This window comes from Bombus bifarius, unplaced genomic scaffold (assembly GCF_011952205.1).
Source record: "Bombus bifarius isolate JDL3187 unplaced genomic scaffold, Bbif_JDL3187 scf7180000008199, whole genome shotgun sequence".
NCBI classification, from domain to species: Eukaryota; Metazoa; Arthropoda; class Insecta; order Hymenoptera; family Apidae; genus Bombus; species Bombus bifarius.
The window spans coordinates 734888-752142 of record NW_022884505.1 but is presented as its reverse complement, the minus strand read 5'-3'; the positions used below and the strand labels follow the sequence as shown (position 1 = coordinate 752142).

The 17255-nt window shown below is 31.3% G+C and overlaps 5 protein-coding genes across 7 annotated transcripts; 4 read left to right on the top strand and 1 right to left on the bottom strand.

Annotated features, from left to right (window-relative positions):
• The first annotated feature begins 1042 nt into the window (after positions 1 to 1042).
• LOC117210269 (COP9 signalosome complex subunit 4) lies at positions 1043 to 5572 on the top strand. The gene is made up of 9 exons (XM_033453103.1): positions 1043 to 1202; positions 1270 to 1349; positions 1659 to 1777; positions 1841 to 1977; positions 2048 to 2162; positions 2235 to 2424; positions 2491 to 2868; positions 2963 to 3087; positions 5388 to 5572. Exons 1-9 carry the CDS (start codon positions 1120 to 1122, stop codon positions 5454 to 5456), a joined length of 1296 nt encoding a protein of 431 aa, XP_033308994.1. The 5' UTR covers positions 1043 to 1119; the 3' UTR covers positions 5457 to 5572.
• On the bottom strand, positions 3575 to 7254 carry LOC117210273 (voltage-dependent anion-selective channel-like). The gene is made up of 6 exons (XM_033453122.1): positions 7116 to 7254; positions 5827 to 6149; positions 5596 to 5717; positions 5185 to 5293; positions 4894 to 5102; positions 3575 to 4673 (listed from the first exon to the last, which is right to left on the bottom strand). Exons 2-6 carry the CDS (start codon positions 6144 to 6146, stop codon positions 4582 to 4584), a joined length of 852 nt encoding a protein of 283 aa, XP_033309013.1. The 5' UTR covers positions 6147 to 6149; positions 7116 to 7254; the 3' UTR covers positions 3575 to 4581.
• A 1175-nt stretch (positions 7255 to 8429) lies between these two features.
• On the top strand, positions 8430 to 12003 carry LOC117210265 (SET domain-containing protein SmydA-8-like). Its single transcript, XM_033453097.1, has 9 exons — positions 8430 to 8586; positions 9192 to 9259; positions 9348 to 9567; positions 9849 to 10099; positions 10175 to 10342; positions 10428 to 10654; positions 10762 to 10972; positions 11392 to 11537; positions 11704 to 12003. Exons 1-9 carry the CDS (start codon positions 8569 to 8571, stop codon positions 11934 to 11936), a joined length of 1542 nt encoding a protein of 513 aa, XP_033308988.1. The 5' UTR covers positions 8430 to 8568; the 3' UTR covers positions 11937 to 12003.
• Positions 12004 to 12156: 153 nt separating this feature from the next.
• Positions 12157 to 15419, top strand: LOC117210264 (SET domain-containing protein SmydA-8-like). The gene is made up of 7 exons (XM_033453096.1): positions 12157 to 12649; positions 12924 to 13119; positions 13293 to 13520; positions 13592 to 13876; positions 14091 to 14378; positions 14463 to 14673; positions 14849 to 15419. The coding sequence occupies exons 1-7, from the start codon at positions 12576 to 12578 to the stop codon at positions 15157 to 15159; spliced, it is 1593 nt and encodes a 530-aa protein (XP_033308987.1). The 5' UTR covers positions 12157 to 12575; the 3' UTR covers positions 15160 to 15419.
• Positions 15420 to 15670: 251 nt separating this feature from the next.
• LOC117210272 (erlin-2-like) lies at positions 15671 to 17249 on the top strand. 3 transcript variants are annotated; one of them, XM_033453120.1, is made up of 5 exons: positions 15671 to 15793; positions 16027 to 16147; positions 16213 to 16402; positions 16476 to 16734; positions 16810 to 17249. In XM_033453120.1, the coding sequence occupies exons 2-5, from the start codon at positions 16040 to 16042 to the stop codon at positions 17195 to 17197; spliced, it is 945 nt and encodes a 314-aa protein (XP_033309011.1). In that variant the 5' UTR covers positions 15671 to 15793; positions 16027 to 16039; the 3' UTR covers positions 17198 to 17249. The 3 variants fall into 3 exon arrangements, with proteins under 3 accessions (XP_033309011.1, XP_033309010.1, XP_033309012.1); XM_033453119.1 differs by having other exon boundaries at positions 15671 to 15797; XM_033453121.1 differs by lacking the exon at positions 15671 to 15793 and adding an exon at positions 15851 to 15869.
• The last annotated feature ends 6 nt before the right edge of the window (positions 17250 to 17255 follow it).

The following is a 17255-nucleotide window of genomic DNA, read 5'->3' as shown; positions in this document are numbered from 1 at the left end:
TGAATTCAAATATCTCTTACGTAGCTTATTTTTATATAATCACTGAAAAAAACAGGATAGATAATCAGATAACATTTAAATGCATTCTTTTTGTAAAAATATTTTCTGTTTACGATTATAATCTTACTTCCAATATTTATACATAATTTACTTGAGAAAGAATAAGTATTATAACAATATATCAATTTGGATTTCAAGTATAACGGAATCTGATTCATTAATTTATCATTTTGTCGGCTAGGTATGATGGGACTAATGAGAGATTAAAATTGCAAATGAATAATAAAATTGCATTTCTGTACACATTAGCATACATTAAATTTCATAGAAATTGTAGCTGTAACTAAGTACAGCTTATACAGGTTTACGACACGTATGAAATAGAATAAAGTAATCAACAAATATCTTTAAAAATTTACGAATTACATTATATAATTGATCATTTTTCTACCAGTATTTCAGTTACCTACAATTTTTAAATTAATATATAACTTAAACACGTGTACTAATTTTGTTTAGATATGAAACTGATGATTTATATTTATTTTAATCGAATACAGAGTAAGAAGTATTATACTAACCCTATTCAAATTAAATACATCAACTTTTTAAATTATGGAACACGAAATATTAAACCAAATTTATAAGTATAAGCGAGTCCACATTAATTGTATTCTATTCAATCATGAATTATTCATGCAAAGTGTGTTAACTGATCTCAGTAATGTTCTATAAAGCGCCATCTCAAATTGTATTACGATGTACATATCTTTATAATTATTTAATTTTAATAATCTGATAATAACATATATTGTTAAATAAATAAGAATCGGCAATACATATAAAGTACAAGATATAACAAGTTGTAGGAAAATACGTAACACAAAAACTATTATTACATGATTTATGTTTATATACAAATAAAATTTATATATTTCATTAAAATTATAATATATAAAAATTTTAATTGTTACTTATTGTAATAATTTGCATTTTATTGTTATAACATTCAGTGAAATCTATTTCTATTTATTCCCTACTGTACTTCTAGTAGCTTCCGTCCATAGTTCATGATCGCAATAGGCGCAAAAGTCATTTTTGGTTATTCATGTAGAAAAGATGGTGGTGACGGTATCTTCTGTACGTCAACAGCTCACGAATTTACTGTATGCCGGGGGCTCTCATAAAGATCAGGCGGAGAAGTAAGCTCGTTAAGTAGGATCAAAAGTATATTTTTGGAATATTCCGTACAAATGGTGATACTTACAGGTATCGAGCGATTTTGGACTCAATACTGTTATCGTCCAGCGAAGAGGCGATGGATGCTTTGAAGATATTCATTGAAGCAAGTACGTTAGATTTTTCTTATAATATACAGAAATATATCTTCCAATTATCTGATACTATTAATTACTTATAAATATATAACATATATGTATCAAATCGTTACATGTTCATGTCTCTGTATATACAATTTATTAGATTAAACGTCATATCCTCATGGTTATTTACATAACTACGTTTTTATATAAATGTTCTTAAATATCAACACAACTTTTTTCTCCAATTTGTAGATAATTCTAGTCTGCATTTTGTAATATGATATTGTTTCCAATGGTTTCTTAGTAACGTAATAATGGATGCTTTTTGTCTTGCAGTTGTACATGAATATGTAAGTTTGGTCATCTCAAGACAAGTTTTAACGGATGTCAGTAATCGATTATTACTTTTACCTGATGAAGTGTCGATGGCTATTTCGCATTATACATTAGACAAGGTAAATTTTGTTATAATATATATTAATTGAAATATAATAAGGAGTTGCTTGCTAATGTTTTAGATGCAACCAAGAGTAATCTCATTTGAAGAACAAGTTGCTAGTATAAGACAACACTTGGCAAAAATTTATGAACGTAATCAAAATTGGAGAGAAGCAGCTAATGTTTTAGTTGGGATACCACTAGAAACAGGACAGAAGTAAATAGAAAAATCATTGTTATGTACTATCAATTCCAGATTGTTAGATATAATTATTATGTTTACGCAGGCACTATACGGTTGACTACAAACTTGAAACTTATCTTAAAATAGCACGATTGTACTTGGAAGACGATGATCCAGTGCAGGCCGAAGCATTCATCAATAGGGCATCTCTTTTACAAGTATATAGTATTCAAATTTACCTAAGTAGTATATATACCTTTAAAAACAAATTTATTTTGTGGTTTTTTTAGGCTGAGTCGAAAAATGAACAGTTACAAATATACTATAAAGTTTGTTATGCTAGAGTATTAGATTATAGAAGAAAGTTTATAGAAGCAGCACAAAGATACAATGAATTATCATACAGATCTATTATACATGAAGATGAACGTATGACTGCACTTAGGAATGCATTAATTTGTACAGTATTAGCTTCTGCAGGCAAGTATTTGTTTCATATTCTTTAATTGTTTTAAAAACAATGTATAAGCTTTGCATTAATATTAGGTCAACAAAGAAGTCGTATGTTAGCTACATTATTTAAAGACGAGCGTTGTCAACAACTTCCCGCTTACTCAATTCTTGAAAAAATGTATTTGGATCGCATTATTCGGCGTTCCGAGTTGCAAGAATTTGAAGCCTTATTACAACCTCATCAGAAAGCAAGTACAATTGATGGATTAGGATCCACTATTCTTGACCGTGCCGTTATAGAACATAACTTATTATCTGCTAGTAAATTGTACAATAACATAACTTTCGAAGAATTGGGTGCTTTGTTAGAAATTCCACCAACGAAAGCAGAAAAAATTGCTAGCCAAATGATTACAGAAGGTCGAATGAATGGGTACATCGATCAAATTGATTCCATTGTACATTTTGAAAGTAAGTTTAGAGCAATCAGTTATAGTTAATTAATAATTCAGTCTTATGGATTTAATACAAATATTTTCTATCAATAACTTATTTTCTTGTGTAGCACGCGAAACTTTACCAACGTGGGATAAACAAATACAATCACTTTGCTATCAAGTAAACCAAATAATAGAAAAAATTGCTCAAACTGAACCAGAATGGATAGCAAAAGCAATGGAAGATCAGATGGTGCATTAATATAAATTTTTTTAATATCAAATAAACATACACAGAAACTGGAACAGGAACATTAGATAAACATTTGATACATACACAACTAAAAATTTGGAGGCAATAAAGATTGTTATAATTCTACAGTGATGCTTATGCATTGCGAGTAATGTAAAATATATCATGCTCGTTAATTTCTGTTAATACGCATAAAATCAATTTTTATATGATCAATAAATAAATTTTGATTTTTCATAATACAAATAAAAATACCAAAATTTATGAAATATTTAACAATTGGTTTTTGTCATTATAGCTACTTTATTATTTACGAAAACTTAACATTAAAATAAGTATAAAATACGGATAAATTTTTATTGATTAAGCACACTTAAAAGTCATTTGTTTAATATTCATCTATGACTGTTATGAACTTCACGCAAGCATATTCCAGTAAAGGGAATATTGTAATTATCTCATGTAAATAAAGCATTCACACTGCACATAAAATAAAATTTTCTTTATTTTATGAACTAATCAAAGCTTGATCCAGATTTGGCTGAATATTTAACAACTGTTGATGTATGGGAAAATAAAATTGTATGAGTACAAACCTCTTATGCATTATAAGTGCTACATAAGACAAGACTGTGGAATTATTTATAACTAAAAGTATTTATTACTATGTACTATTTAAAAAATGTGAAATCTTTATATAAGATGCCGGACTAAATTATTGGAATCTTCGTAACCAAATATGTATTTCTCAATTTGTTTCAATCCTAAAATAATCACGCTGGCAGTATTGTTTTATATTGATTATATAGATAGGAATGAATGTTATCTCATTCTGCAAATGAAAAGTAACTGTACTTGATATTTGACATCATTTAATCTCAAGTCCCTGTACGTAGCTATTTATTTAATATAATATTAAGTGCAGGTATTTTTACAATAAATTCGGTCATTAATATTATTTGTGTAGCTACAAAAATGTATGTGCAGCATCATACTGTGTTATTTTGAAATCAATCACTGAATTTATAGTTACTTTGTAACTTGGTAACATTTACTACTGAGTTGAAAAATATATTTCCAGAAATGCTTAAACACATTTTCTTCCTAATTTAATTTTATACGTATTTGCAATCAACATTACTCCATGAGTATATTTTTTATAATTAAGTTCAGAATAATTAACATTTGATTTTAATAGACTGCATGTTCATCAGGAACTGGTAAAAGGCTGCACCATATCAAATATGAGAGAATTATAGAGGAAAAAATAGAACACTTCTATTTTGGTTAAGAATTTGTAAACCGTATTGTTCATGATAAGATATTGTTACCATACCATGTTTATACGTATTATATGTGGCATCTATTTTGGGATAAACCTATCTATATGTTATAGGCAATACTTTGAAGCATGTACTGTGATACTGTCTTTATGACACAAAGGCCATGAAAAGACCTTTTGAGTGATCTAATCCTTTTGTGTCTGATTCATATTTAAGCTTGTAGGTCTAATGCAAGACCAATCTTGTGACCACCAGAGCCAAAGTTCTTTCCATCAATATTTGTAGAAAGTGTCAGAGTTACACCTAAATATATTAAAGAATATGTAAGTCAAATATCAGATATGATAATATAAATATGTAAATCAAATATGTAAGTAGATAATCAACATAATCAGTAAAGTACAATGATTTAATGGATATATTATGACAACTGATGAGAAATGTAAAATCAAATATAATATTGTTACTCTACCAAAAGTCCCTTCCTTAGAGTAACATTTTGCACGAATTAAACATCACTTACCATCACGTAACTTTTGTTGATATCCTAAACCAATTTGAAGATTAGAATTAACTTTAGCTCTGATAGATGCATCTGAGTCAAGATTATATTTTGTAGCAATTCCAAATTGTGTCACATTGTTGCTTGAATTCCACTCCAGATTAATTGCGCCTTCTAGTTCTGGTTTCACTTTGTGATAAATGAGGCCACTAAAGTCACAGCCATTGTTCCTAAAAAAACAGAATATTAAAAAATGAAGAAAATTTTATCAAATTATTCTTTCTCGTGAATATTTATAACGATTATACATACACTGCTGCGTGAAGAGTAAAGTCAGATGCGGTATATCCAAGTGCAAAGTTATTCTTTGTAAGCTTGTTTCTTTGTGTATCAAAACAAGCTTGATATCCAGCCAACCAACCTACAATTTCATCGTAGTATTTTATAACCTAGTAAATTTAATCTATTCTGTTTTACTATAACATAATCTTACATCATTCTTTCTGGAATAACAGGATACTGGGAATGTAAAGGGGAAGGACTTGAATGGAATTACAAGAAATCACATAAGGACAACAATATAATAACTATTAAATATCTGAACAATATTTAACTTTTCAAGTTCAATACTAAAAAAAGAAATGATACAATATTACATAATAATAAAAATAATATAAATATATGCCATAAACTAAAAGTATATACATGCCATCTTTTTCTTACCTTGGTATCCTACAACAGCTGATGCATTTACCAAAGGACCAGCAGAAAGACTAAGATCAAAATCAGCATTGGCTGATACATTCTCATGTTTGTAAGATGTCTTCAGTTTTCCAGTCTTGGTCCTACAATACAAAACAATCACATATTTTTCAAAACTATTTATTTTAGGTACATGCAAAGCAGGGATAAGTAAACTATAAGATGCAGATAAAATTAAATGATATATTTTACCCTGTTTGTGGAGAGAAAGTACAGCCATAGCCAAGGGTAAGACCTTTGAGCAATTTGTCGGCAAAAGTAACATCAGTAGCAAGTGTATTATCAGTATTCCACTTTTCACTAAATTTCAATCCATAGTCATCAATACTATATTTGGTTTCTAAAGTACCAAATACTTTTCCACTATCTTGATTAGATACCCCACCACTAGAGAATTCTACACCAGACTTAGTTTTTGTTTTCACATCCAATTTGATTAGACCAAAATGATATCCACTGGAAAATAAGTCACGAGCACTTTTGCCTAAATCACTATATGCTGGTGGAGCCATGATCTATGCAAAAACATTAAAGAGGTACACTACATTTATTTGCCAATTAACAATAACATAAATTTATATAATGTATGCATATAAAATCCAAATATTTACTTTATTTAAAGAAAAGTGTAAGTAGGACATTTTCATTCATAAATAAAAAAAAATATTGAATTTTAAAAATATATTTTTCTAAATTATACATTTAAATATGCTTAGCATTAAAGCGCTAAAATGACAATAATCTCTAATCTGAATGATAAGTAATCGAAAAATTCAAGTTATTATCTCACAATCAATAAATGATGTGTCAGTCATAATTAACTTACAAGTATATTTTTCAATTACAAAATAAATAAAGAATGAGATTCAGTTAATGAAAAATTGCTAGCTACATATAGCGTAGGAGTTGCAATTTTCCTTGAAAATTATTTAATGCATTTCGTAATATTTAATACATATGCGAGAAAAATGAATATCAAATTAACTATGTATATACTTTCTGACAGAAATTTTATTGTAAATAATGAATTACGGGGCTAATAATGCCAATATTAAGAAAAACGAAAAAAAGAAAATACACTAAGTAACAATATGTAATTAATTTAACAATAATACAGAGGAAAAATGGAGTGATATTGACCTGTCTTGGTATTACATAAGGTGTAAACCAGCAATTTCTAATTCTCAAAATTGAATTGAATTTTACATTATCACACCCGAAAATATACTTGTTTAATGAAAAAAACGTTATTGGTTAAATCACAAAGGAAAGATAAAGCGTTTAAATTCATATGAGTTTACAAAATTGATAGAAATGGTTTTTAACACTGCCAAACGACAGTCCAGCGACATGACTAGCAACTCATGCCGGCTTTACAAATATTTAATTTTTCTTGCAAATTTTCACGTAATCTGTGTGTATGAATAAGGAATCTAATTTAGATCTAGGATGTATAAATAATGGTATTCGTTGGTACTTACGTATGTTCTATGTTATAAGACGCAAGTGCAGAAAACTGCAAGACTTCGTCTCGTTGTCCCTTAATTGCGTACGTGAGACGATATGCGAATCGGGAGAGGAAGACGGAACCTTCGCGCAACTGTGCTTGCGCATGCGCAGAATAACTTCCAAATAAGCTAGACACTATTTTTATGTGAAAATTTTAATAACATACATAGAATAAAATTAATTTATACAAATAGGAGAATGTTCCTCTTTTATTAAACAAAATACATTCAGCAATTTAATCTCTATATTGATTTACTTTCTACATATTATGTAACCTTGAAGATCACCCTCATAGGCGTGGATCTTGCACATATCCTGATCACCCGGTACTGTTTATTGAGCGTTGAGTAAAAGATAAAGATATATAAAGGAAAAAGTATTGTCGAATAGTATACTAAATACATATTTAATTCATACTGCTATCAAGCATACGCTTATTACTAAAAACCATATACGTCTCTCTAATTGACTATGTTAATTTTAAATGCACTGTATAAATGGTATTTATATATTATGTAAATAAACGATATATATCAAACTCTTTAATTATAGTAGGATATTATATTTCAAACTTTAAAAAGTTTGGATTAATGTACTGAACAAATGGAAAAATTTTTGAAATTTCTCCAATTATAATTTCCTTTTTTTCCTACTAAATGAACTTTTTCTTTGTTGAAAATCTGGAATTCCAATGGGCAATTTTCAGTAGGAAGCAACCTCAATCAAGTCAATTGCACACGTAAAGAAACTGTTGATCAATCTCGTAAGAAAATTAGATTATAACTAGTTGTCAATATACAGAAGAAGAATCCTGAATACAAAAAAGGAAGTAGGGCGCGAAGTTAATAGAACTTCTTTCAAACTTCAATATATAAAGGTAATTGTATATTAAAATAGTTGGTCAAAACTATCTATTATTCCTAAATTTTCATTTCAAAAAGTTACTCATCCGTAATCTTCTGTCACATGAAAAAGGTACTGAAGATACAGCGAAGAAAATAGCGAAATGTACATAATTATTTATATGGTTATTAGATGAATAGTCATAAAAAAGACCAGTCTCATTTTTTGACCATTTCGTGAAACTGTCGAAGTAATTAAAACTGGACATTTTCGGTTCCCAAAATAGAATAGTTGCTCGACGCAGAGTGTGTAACTACCATTTCTACGCGAACTGAGACTCTTCCCGAAAGACGATGGTGAACGATCTAGATCATATCTTGGCAGTCTCTTCGTGGATAGTATATTTTTATTAAAGCCAATATATATATATATAAACGTCTGTGCAAAATTAATTTTCAGTCTGTTTGTATCCTTCTTCTTTAGCAGATCGTGCAATTCGGTTCGAACCCGAAAGAGGCGTACAATACAAGCGAACTTGAGGAAATTATTTCAGTATTAATATTGATCGATCGTTGATCAACCATGTCACAAAAAAGCTTGGTATGTATCATAAATTAATAAAATCTGTTCCGTTCATGCCGAATGTTCTTGTTGTAAATTAATTTTATTGTTTTATTTGCCCGCATAAACCCGCTAACAGCATACTGTAGATTATAAAATATTTAATTTTATTGTTTTATTTGCCCGCATAAACCCGCTAACAATATACTATAGAGTATAAAATATTGCGACTTGACTATAATTTTATCGTTAATGGAAAGCTCATGCTGAACATATTGCGTTTAGCATATTTAAACTGCATTTGCATTTAATATATCCAAATTTTGCGTCATACTTCTATAATAAACGAAGTTTTCACTGATCGTTTGTTGCACACTAGTAAAAAATAACAAGCAAATAGTCTATAATACAAACTTATGTACTGGTCTTACGAAATCGATGTACCGAATTGATTTGTTTGCATACGCAAGCTTCTATACAGCATGTACAGTGATGTTGCTTTCCGCGTTACATTTATTGCACAAAAATGATTCTGCTGCGTATTTACGTTAAAAATGAAAATAACAATCTACAATTTTCAATCACGAGTCAATTTCTCAATAATACAAAGCTACAGCTTTAAAAATAATAATGTTGTTCATTAGGGGGAATCGACGCCAACGGGGAAAAGCACGGCGACATACAAAATTCTTCAGAATGACAAAGTGGGAAGGTAAGAAAGTATTTTTCTTCTTCTTAATCGACTATATTACGAATGAAATGAACACTGTTTGGTAAATCTTTAAAATACTTTTTCTCAGGTACATGGTCGCCAGCAAAGAGTTGGAAGCAGGGGAAGAAATTGTCACAGAAATGCCTTTTGTAGTTGGACCAAAGGCATTCACATACCCTTTGTGTCTTTCCTGTTATGCAACATGGCCTCCATCGTTAAGCGCTAAACCTCTTTGTTCAAAATGCGGTTGGCCTGTATGTTCAGAAGAATGCGAAAACCAACCGCAACACAAGGACTATGAATGTCAGGTAGAAATCAGGAGAATATAAAAACAGCAAAACTATCTTCCACTTTATGCGATTAACGCTTATTTGCAAATAATTTTCGTATGTTGCAATCAATTGTGAAGCCTTCGCTAATAATACATTGTCAACTTGCATACTTCGTAGGATATAAGAGAGAAAAGAAGGTGTTAAAAGCGGAAAATGAAAGTGTGAAGATGTTAAAAGACGTGTGATTTAGAAATATGATTCGCTTTTATGCTACGCATCGAACGACAAACTATGATACTCACGTATCTTATTTGTAGGTATTCGTACAAGCCAAGGAGAAGTTTAACGTGCAGGCTGCTCTGGAAGAAGCAAACGAAAATGGAGTGCCGCAATTGGAATGTATAACTCCGTTAAGATTGCTTCTAGAATCGGAGAGAAATCCTGAAAGGTGGAACAATGAGATAAAGGACATGGAGGCTCACAATAAAATAAGAAGTCAAAAGAAACATTGGCAATCAAATCAGATTAATATAGTGGACTATATAAGAAAACAACTGAAATTAGACAGGTAATTACTCGTCAATCTCGCGAGAGAAATAAGTAATTTTATCATCGACCTATGTTTCGTTTTGTTTCGTCGCAGATTCTCGGAAGAACAAATTCATACAGCCTGTGGAATTCTAGAAATCAATACTTTCGAGATTCGAACAGCGAAAGGGTGTAGCGCGAGAGCACTGTATCCAACAGTGGCTCTAATGAATCATTCGTGTATCTCTAATACATGCCACAGCATTTCACCAACTGATTATAGGTAAAATGATAATTGCTTAAATTCAGTAACAGATCGCCAAGTTACTTGATAAAAAGTATCTAAAGAACTTTTACTCTGTTCACAGAGTACGATTACGTACCACCCTCAAAATTCCTGCCGGTGGAGAACTTTACGGAAGTTACACACATTCGTTACTTCCTACGCTATTGAGAAGAGAACATCTTCTCGAAGGAAAATATTTCGCCTGTGCCTGTCCAAGATGTTCAGATCCCACTGAACTTGGAACGCATGTGTCATCGTTGAAGTGCAACAAGTGCGATAACGGAATTGTGTTATCTTTAGATTCTCTGGGTAAAAATATCTCGTATGACTGCCTCGCTAACGATATCGACTGATCCGCATACAATTAAGAATACGATTAACCGTAATCGCAATTTCCAATTAAATTTATGTTATAGATCCAGAAAGTTCATGGAAATGTACGCATTGTGAATTTACGACATCGGGATCAGCCGTTCGAAAAGTGTTGCATATCATACAAGCAGAAGTGGATGCAGTAGAGACCATTAGCGGTGCTGATGGAGCTGATGCCATTCAGGAAAGGGAAACAGTGGTGAAAAAATATCGTTCTGTTTTACATCCTCGACATGGTTTCCTTACGATGCTCAGGTAAATATAATCTTATTAATATGGTAATTCATATGCGTGATAAGTGTTTATCAGATTATGCGGTGTAGATAACAAACGATCGAGAGTCGACCGAGATAGAGACAGATAAAATATTTATATTATTATATCGATTACCATTGAGAGGCGATTGTAAGAATACACGTGGAGATTGAAATGTATGATGATGTATGGTGACACGTGGTAAATTTACGTCTGTGTGTAAAGTTTCGTGCGTATACTGTATGAATGGGAAGAATTATCCGCTTATTGTGTATAAATTATGCTGAAATCTCAATTGGCAAATCCACAAAGCTGTCTCTCAATAGATACAAATTTTGATACCTATTTTGTCGGTAATGTTAAAACCGTGGTAAGAGGATTTAGAAGATTGAAATAATCCAGGAACTTCGCTTTTTCAGACATTCGTTGACACAGATGTATGGCCGCGTGGACGAGTACCTCCTAGATGATTTGCCTGACGTCGTATTAGAACATAAAATCGATATTTGCAGGCTGTTACTTCAGGTCTTGGACGTCATAGAACCTGGCTATTCTCGTATAAGAGGTAAAGGATTTATAATTATCTACCATTTGTTACTGTACTTTCAATGATAACGCACTTTATTTCCTGAGATATCTACGCCAAATGTCAATTAAACAATAATGAACTTCTGTTAATGGATGATGTTTTATTAACGATTGTTATTAATATTTTGCTTTTACCGATAAAGGAATGACACTTTATGAGCTCCATGCGCCTTTACTTTTTATCGCTAAAACGCAATGGAACGCTGGAGTGATCGACGAAGCTGCCCTAAAATCAAAAATGATAGAGGCTGCCAACATTTTGAAAGAAGCGGCATTAATTTTATGCTTAGAACCACCGGACACACCGGAAGGTCAAATAGGTATCGTTGCTAAAGAATCTCTGGCTCAACTCGAAGAATCGATCAAAAGTTTATAAATATTTGTTGTAAATATATGAAGCTTTGTACGAACGTATTTCTTTGTTAATAAAGTTACGCAAGACCGTACGTACGTACGTAATAAATACATATATCATGTTTCAATACGAATATAATGTATTCAACATAATGTTTCTTACTAAAAACTTATCACATATCAGATCTCATCTAACGAACGACGACGAACACAAATGGAGAAAATAAAACTGTCTCTGATTCTCCAAATCCCTCTCGTAACAGTTTAATCATTTTTAATCTTCGTCAAACTTACATCGGTCTTCTATTTACATCTAAATTTCTTAGAAGATTTCATCAACACCGGGAGAACGATTTATTTAAAATGTGGACGATCGTGGAAGATCGCGGACCCTAAAGCCATTACCTACGCATTGTTTTGTTACGAATACTCGACAAGCACGCGCTACGCTACTTCTAATAATAATATAGCGTATCGAGAGTACTAAAGAGAGACGGCTCCCGCTACAACTTCCTGTATTTCGGTGTCAGTTACGAACCGTAGGAAATGCACGATACCGTCAAACTCTCACGCGTCTAAGTATCGTTAGTCTCGCATAAGACACGTAAGTACATACGTTCTTTCAAGCAATTGACGAAAATAGCTGGACTAATATACCACGATGGAAGGAAAATCGAAAAACGCTGCGACTCCCACGTTAAAATATAGAGTTGCTTACTCAGAGAAGCTGGGCAGGTATAAACACATACAGCACATATATCTTAAACAAATATAACGCGATAGGCATCTAAAAGCGTTGAAATAGCATCTATTGGCAGTATCGTGTTAATAAATTCTTGGATTATATTTAATCTCAGTCAAAAAGCAAATATGATATTGTATATCATGATATATACACTTTTGATCTTCGCAACTAATTGATTACGAATTGAATTGAAATCATGTGTGTATATATCACGTTAGATGTGTTGTGTATTTTGACATATATTTATATATCGTCTTTTATAAGATATTTACAGGCGGCAAAGAATTTAACAGCAGGCGAAGTGATACTTCGCGAAGAACCGATCGCTGTTGGACCTATAACTTCCAGCAAAGATCCGGCATGCTTTGCGTGTTTGCGTTTGTTGCCAAAAATCAAGAAAGAACTACAGTATGTTTGCTCAAAATGCAACATTGCGCCTCTGTGCAGTACTGCCTGCGAGGTAGATGCAAAAATAATTCACTCGTTCTACTCAAACATCCTCTCTAAATTTCCTCTTTAATCGCTACAAAATTTAACAAAGCGTACCTTACTTACTCTCTTTACTCTCTTGGAGGAAGGTACACTATTTTGTTAGGCACCGTCAGTTATCATTGATCATTAGTCATATTTCAGGAACGATCGAAACATCATACACCGGATGAGTGCGAAATTTTCAAACGCAATAAAGATTTATTAATAAACAATACGGAAAATATCATCGGTGTATTATTACCGTTAAGGTTATGGCTCTTGAGACAAAGAGATGCAGAATTATGGAAACAAGTCGAATCTATGGAAGCTCATACAGATAAGAGAAGAAACACGTCCGTCTGGAAAGATAGAGAACTAAATGTCGTAAATGTAAGTAAAACGAAGCAACTAATTATGAAAGACGATTAATTTTCTATAATAAGTCTTCTTGTTTCAAATAGGTGATAAAATCGCTTCATTTGGTTCCTGATGACGACCCATCTGTCTCAGAGCTCCTCCAACTGTTGTGCGGAATTTTAGACGTTAATTGTTTCGAGCTCAGATCTCCGGGAGGTCTGGATGGACTTCTTTTACGAGGTTTATATGTGGAGGCCTCCCTGATGGCTCACGACTGCAGGGGTAACACTCATCTAACTGCTGATGACAATTTTCAGCTTACTGTATACGCCAGTTTGCCGATCAAAGAAGGCGACGAAATCTACTTCAATTACACCTCGTCGCTTTTGGTTTGTTTATTCGCTTATTATAAAGATTTTTACTTCACAAAATCCAAATCACTCCGCGTGAGAAATTTTTTTAAATCATTAAAATACTATTATACCACGTTATATTATGTACGAAGCTTCTAACGATTAAAATTACAAATTGTAAAGGTGTGCAGATCTATCAATTGTTTATCGATCGCTTTGAGAATTAATCATTTACATGTTTCATTGCTAGGGAACCTTAGGTAGGAGAGAACATTTGCGAGGTGGAAAGTATTTCGAATGCGAGTGCCCATTATGCAGCGATCCATACGAAATGGGATCGTACATGAGCAGTATTCTGTGTCCACGATGTAGAGAGGGTTACATAGGAATGCAAAACCCTCTGACAAAGTTTCCATACGAAAAAGGAACGAGATGGCAATGCAACAAGTGCAAAAGCTCCATCGGAGGTCGTCTTGTCAGAGCCACTTTAAATATAACCAAAACATTGATCGACGATGTGGACGATTACGATATTAAAGTTCGTATATGATAGAATTATGATGATTGTACATTATTGAGCATCTATCTAATTTAATATATATCTTGATTTTTAATAATCAAGGGATTGGAAACTTTAATGGCGAAATTGTCGAAGTCTTTCCATCGAAATCATTTTCTAATGCTATCATTGAAACAAAAGTTACTAGCTGCCTATAGAAAGGAAGTGGCAACGCCAAATCCACAAAAAAAAATTATGCAGAAAATGTCTGACGTATGTAAGGAAATGTACGATATGCTTGAAATTACCGAACCAGGAATATCTCGATTGAAAGGTATTTTTAATCGAGTAATTTATTTATTCGACTTAGTAAAATCAGCGAAAAATGATATTAACCGAATTTTAATTCTGCAGCAACTTTAAATGTGTTTAAATATCAATTTAGTATGCATATATATGTACGTATATGAATAAAGTACGTCACCCATTACTATACATATATTTTTTAGGAATAATGTTATACGAAATGCACTTACCATTAGTGTTGTTAGCAAATCGTGCATATTCCGCACGAGAAATTTCTTCAAACGAATTAGCTTCGCGCCTTGAAGAGGCCGGGAGTCTCTTGAAGAAGTCCCTAACGATGCTCCTTTTAGAACCAGTGGATACGCCAGAAGGGAAATTGGCCAAACGAGCTTTGCAAGAATTAAAGGCATTAAATCAGAATATAGTCGATGTTAAAACTATCAATGAAACCGAGGAAAGTGGCAATCGTGATAGAAAAAGATTACAGAAAAATAAATCTAATAAAAACAAATAGAGAAATAAAAATACTTAAAATACCCAAGAGAAACATGTCTTTTACGTTAAGAATAATGATTGCTATATGAATTAACTTTTATCATCCTTTTTATAAAGATGTACATACAGGAAATAAAGATATATTGGTAATTTAAGTAAACAAAATTTTTGATAATTTTGTATTATTTTAAGCGCCATACGTGACACTAGTAATCAAAAATGTCACTATATTGTTTTAGTAATGTTGCAGAATAAATTATATTATTCTTATTTAAAATTGTATTAATATTTTTTAAATTATTTTTAATAACATTAAAAAGAATTTGAAACTCTTAATCGTCATTTCCTTATAAGAAATTATCCTCGTCCGTTGAGATTGTTCTGGTTTATTAGTTATCGGTTTCTGTTTATCTTAAACGATATTAGAATGTGTGATATGTATAGTATATATATATATGGAAATCATATCCAAATGTAATTTTAAAAAGCTAATTCATTATTTAATATAATACATAACATGAGTTAAGCAAACGATAACAAAATCTGATATATCTACTGAAACAACACAATTGACTAAAACATAAAATATTCAACATTTATACGTTAAAAATCTAAATTCACAAGTTTACTTACTTCCTAATATATTCGCTATCGTAAGTAGATAATATTTTAGAGGTTTACAAAGTTTAATAATATATGTAAGTCAAATATAACCTCAATGATAGAAGTGTAAATAAAACAAATTATTGCCATTTTATTGAATACAGTTTGTAATAAATATTCTTGTGTACAATACAAAATTAATAGCTTGTTACAATAAACATAATTATATATAGCGGATTATTAATTTCCTTAATTCATATAACACGATATATTTCTATTTTAGCAACTAAAATAGCATGTTTGACCAGAGCATTATTGGAATATGTTTTTGTATTTGCTTAGCAGTAGTTTTCAACTTTTCTTTACATCGTATAGAAGAAGGTCATGTTGGTGTTTATTTTAGAGTAAGTAATTTATAAATATATTTGATTCTAATATTATAAACATTATAAGCATTTCTATGCTACAGGGTGGAGCATTATTGCCTCAAGTCAGCAACCCTGGGTTTCATATGATGATACCCTTATTAACAACATATCGCTCTGTCCAAGTTACACTACAGACAGATGAAGTAAAGAATGTTCCATGCGGAACAAGTGGAGGTGTAATGATTTATTTTGATCGTATAGAAGTTGTAAATATATTAGATGCAAGTAGTGGTAAGAATTTTATTATGTTAAACTAGAAGTTATAAATTATTGCAATATTGTATATTAATTATTTTAATTATAGTTTATAACATGGTGAGAAACTTCACAGCAGATTATGATCAAACATTAATATTCAATAAGATTCACCATGAATTAAATCAATTTTGTTCTGTACACACATTGCACGAGGTGTATATAGACTTGTTCGATCAAATAGATGAAAATTTGAAAACTGCTTTACAAAAAGACTTAAATGACTTAGCACCTGGTTTAAGTATTCATGCAGTTAGAGTTACTAAACCAAAAATTCCAGAAACCATCAGAAAAAATTATGAGTTAATGTAAGTACCATAGATTTAAGTTCATGATAGATTCTATTATAAAAAATTTGAATAATATTTTAATAACTATTACAGGGAAGCAGAGAAAACGAAACTTTTAATTTCAACACAGCATCAAAAAGTCGTCGAAAAGGATGCCGAGACTGATAGAAAGAAAGCTGTTATTGAAGCAGAAAAAGAGGCACAAGTAGCAAAAATACAGTATATTCAAAAAATTATGGAAAAAGAGTCACAACAACGAATAGCGGCTATTGAAGATGAAATGCATTTGGCAAGACAGAAAAGTCGTTCAGATGCCGAACATTATCAAACAGAAATGCAGGCTGAAGCAAATAAGCTTCTTCTTACCCGAGAATTCTTAGAACTAAAGAAATATGAAGCACTAGCAGATAACACAAAAATATATTATGGTCAAGATATATCAAAAATGTTTATGTTGGATGTTACTGAAGTGTCAAATTAACTCTCTAATACAAACTCATATGTGGATGTTAAAAAAACAATAATTATAGAAATGAGTG

Coding starts and splice junctions, on each gene's coding strand:
- LOC117210273 (XM_033453122.1), bottom strand. CDS start 6,146: ATGGCTCCACCAGCATATAGTGATTTAGGCAAAAGTGCTCGTGACTTA. Junction 5,294..5,595: donor AGCTGTTGTAGGATACCAAG/GTAAGAAAAAGA, acceptor ATGAAATTGTAG/GTTGGTTGGCTGGATATCAA. Junction 5,103..5,184: donor TTTACTCTTCACGCAGCAGT/GTATGTATAATC, acceptor CTGTTTTTTTAG/GAACAATGGCTGTGACTTTA.
- LOC117210264 (XM_033453096.1), top strand. CDS start 12,576: ATGGAAGGAAAATCGAAAAACGCTGCGACTCCCACGTTAAAATATAGA. Junction 12,650..12,923: donor TACTCAGAGAAGCTGGGCAG/GTATAAACACAT, acceptor GTCTTTTATAAG/ATATTTACAGGCGGCAAAGA. Junction 13,521..13,591: donor GAGAACTAAATGTCGTAAAT/GTAAGTAAAACG, acceptor TGTTTCAAATAG/GTGATAAAATCGCTTCATTT.
- LOC117210265 (XM_033453097.1), top strand. Junction 10,343..10,427: donor ATTTCACCAACTGATTATAG/GTAAAATGATAA, acceptor CTCTGTTCACAG/AGTACGATTACGTACCACCC. Junction 11,538..11,703: donor TGGCTATTCTCGTATAAGAG/GTAAAGGATTTA, acceptor TTACCGATAAAG/GAATGACACTTTATGAGCTC.
- LOC117210269 (XM_033453103.1), top strand. CDS start 1,120: ATGGTGGTGACGGTATCTTCTGTACGTCAACAGCTCACGAATTTACTG. Junction 1,203..1,269: donor CATAAAGATCAGGCGGAGAA/GTAAGCTCGTTA, acceptor TGATACTTACAG/GTATCGAGCGATTTTGGACT. Junction 2,425..2,490: donor TACAGTATTAGCTTCTGCAG/GCAAGTATTTGT, acceptor CATTAATATTAG/GTCAACAAAGAAGTCGTATG.
- LOC117210272 (XM_033453120.1), top strand. CDS start 16,040: ATGTTTGACCAGAGCATTATTGGAATATGTTTTTGTATTTGCTTAGCA. Junction 16,403..16,475: donor TATATTAGATGCAAGTAGTG/GTAAGAATTTTA, acceptor TTTTAATTATAG/TTTATAACATGGTGAGAAAC. Junction 16,735..16,809: donor AGAAAAAATTATGAGTTAAT/GTAAGTACCATA, acceptor TAACTATTACAG/GGAAGCAGAGAAAACGAAAC.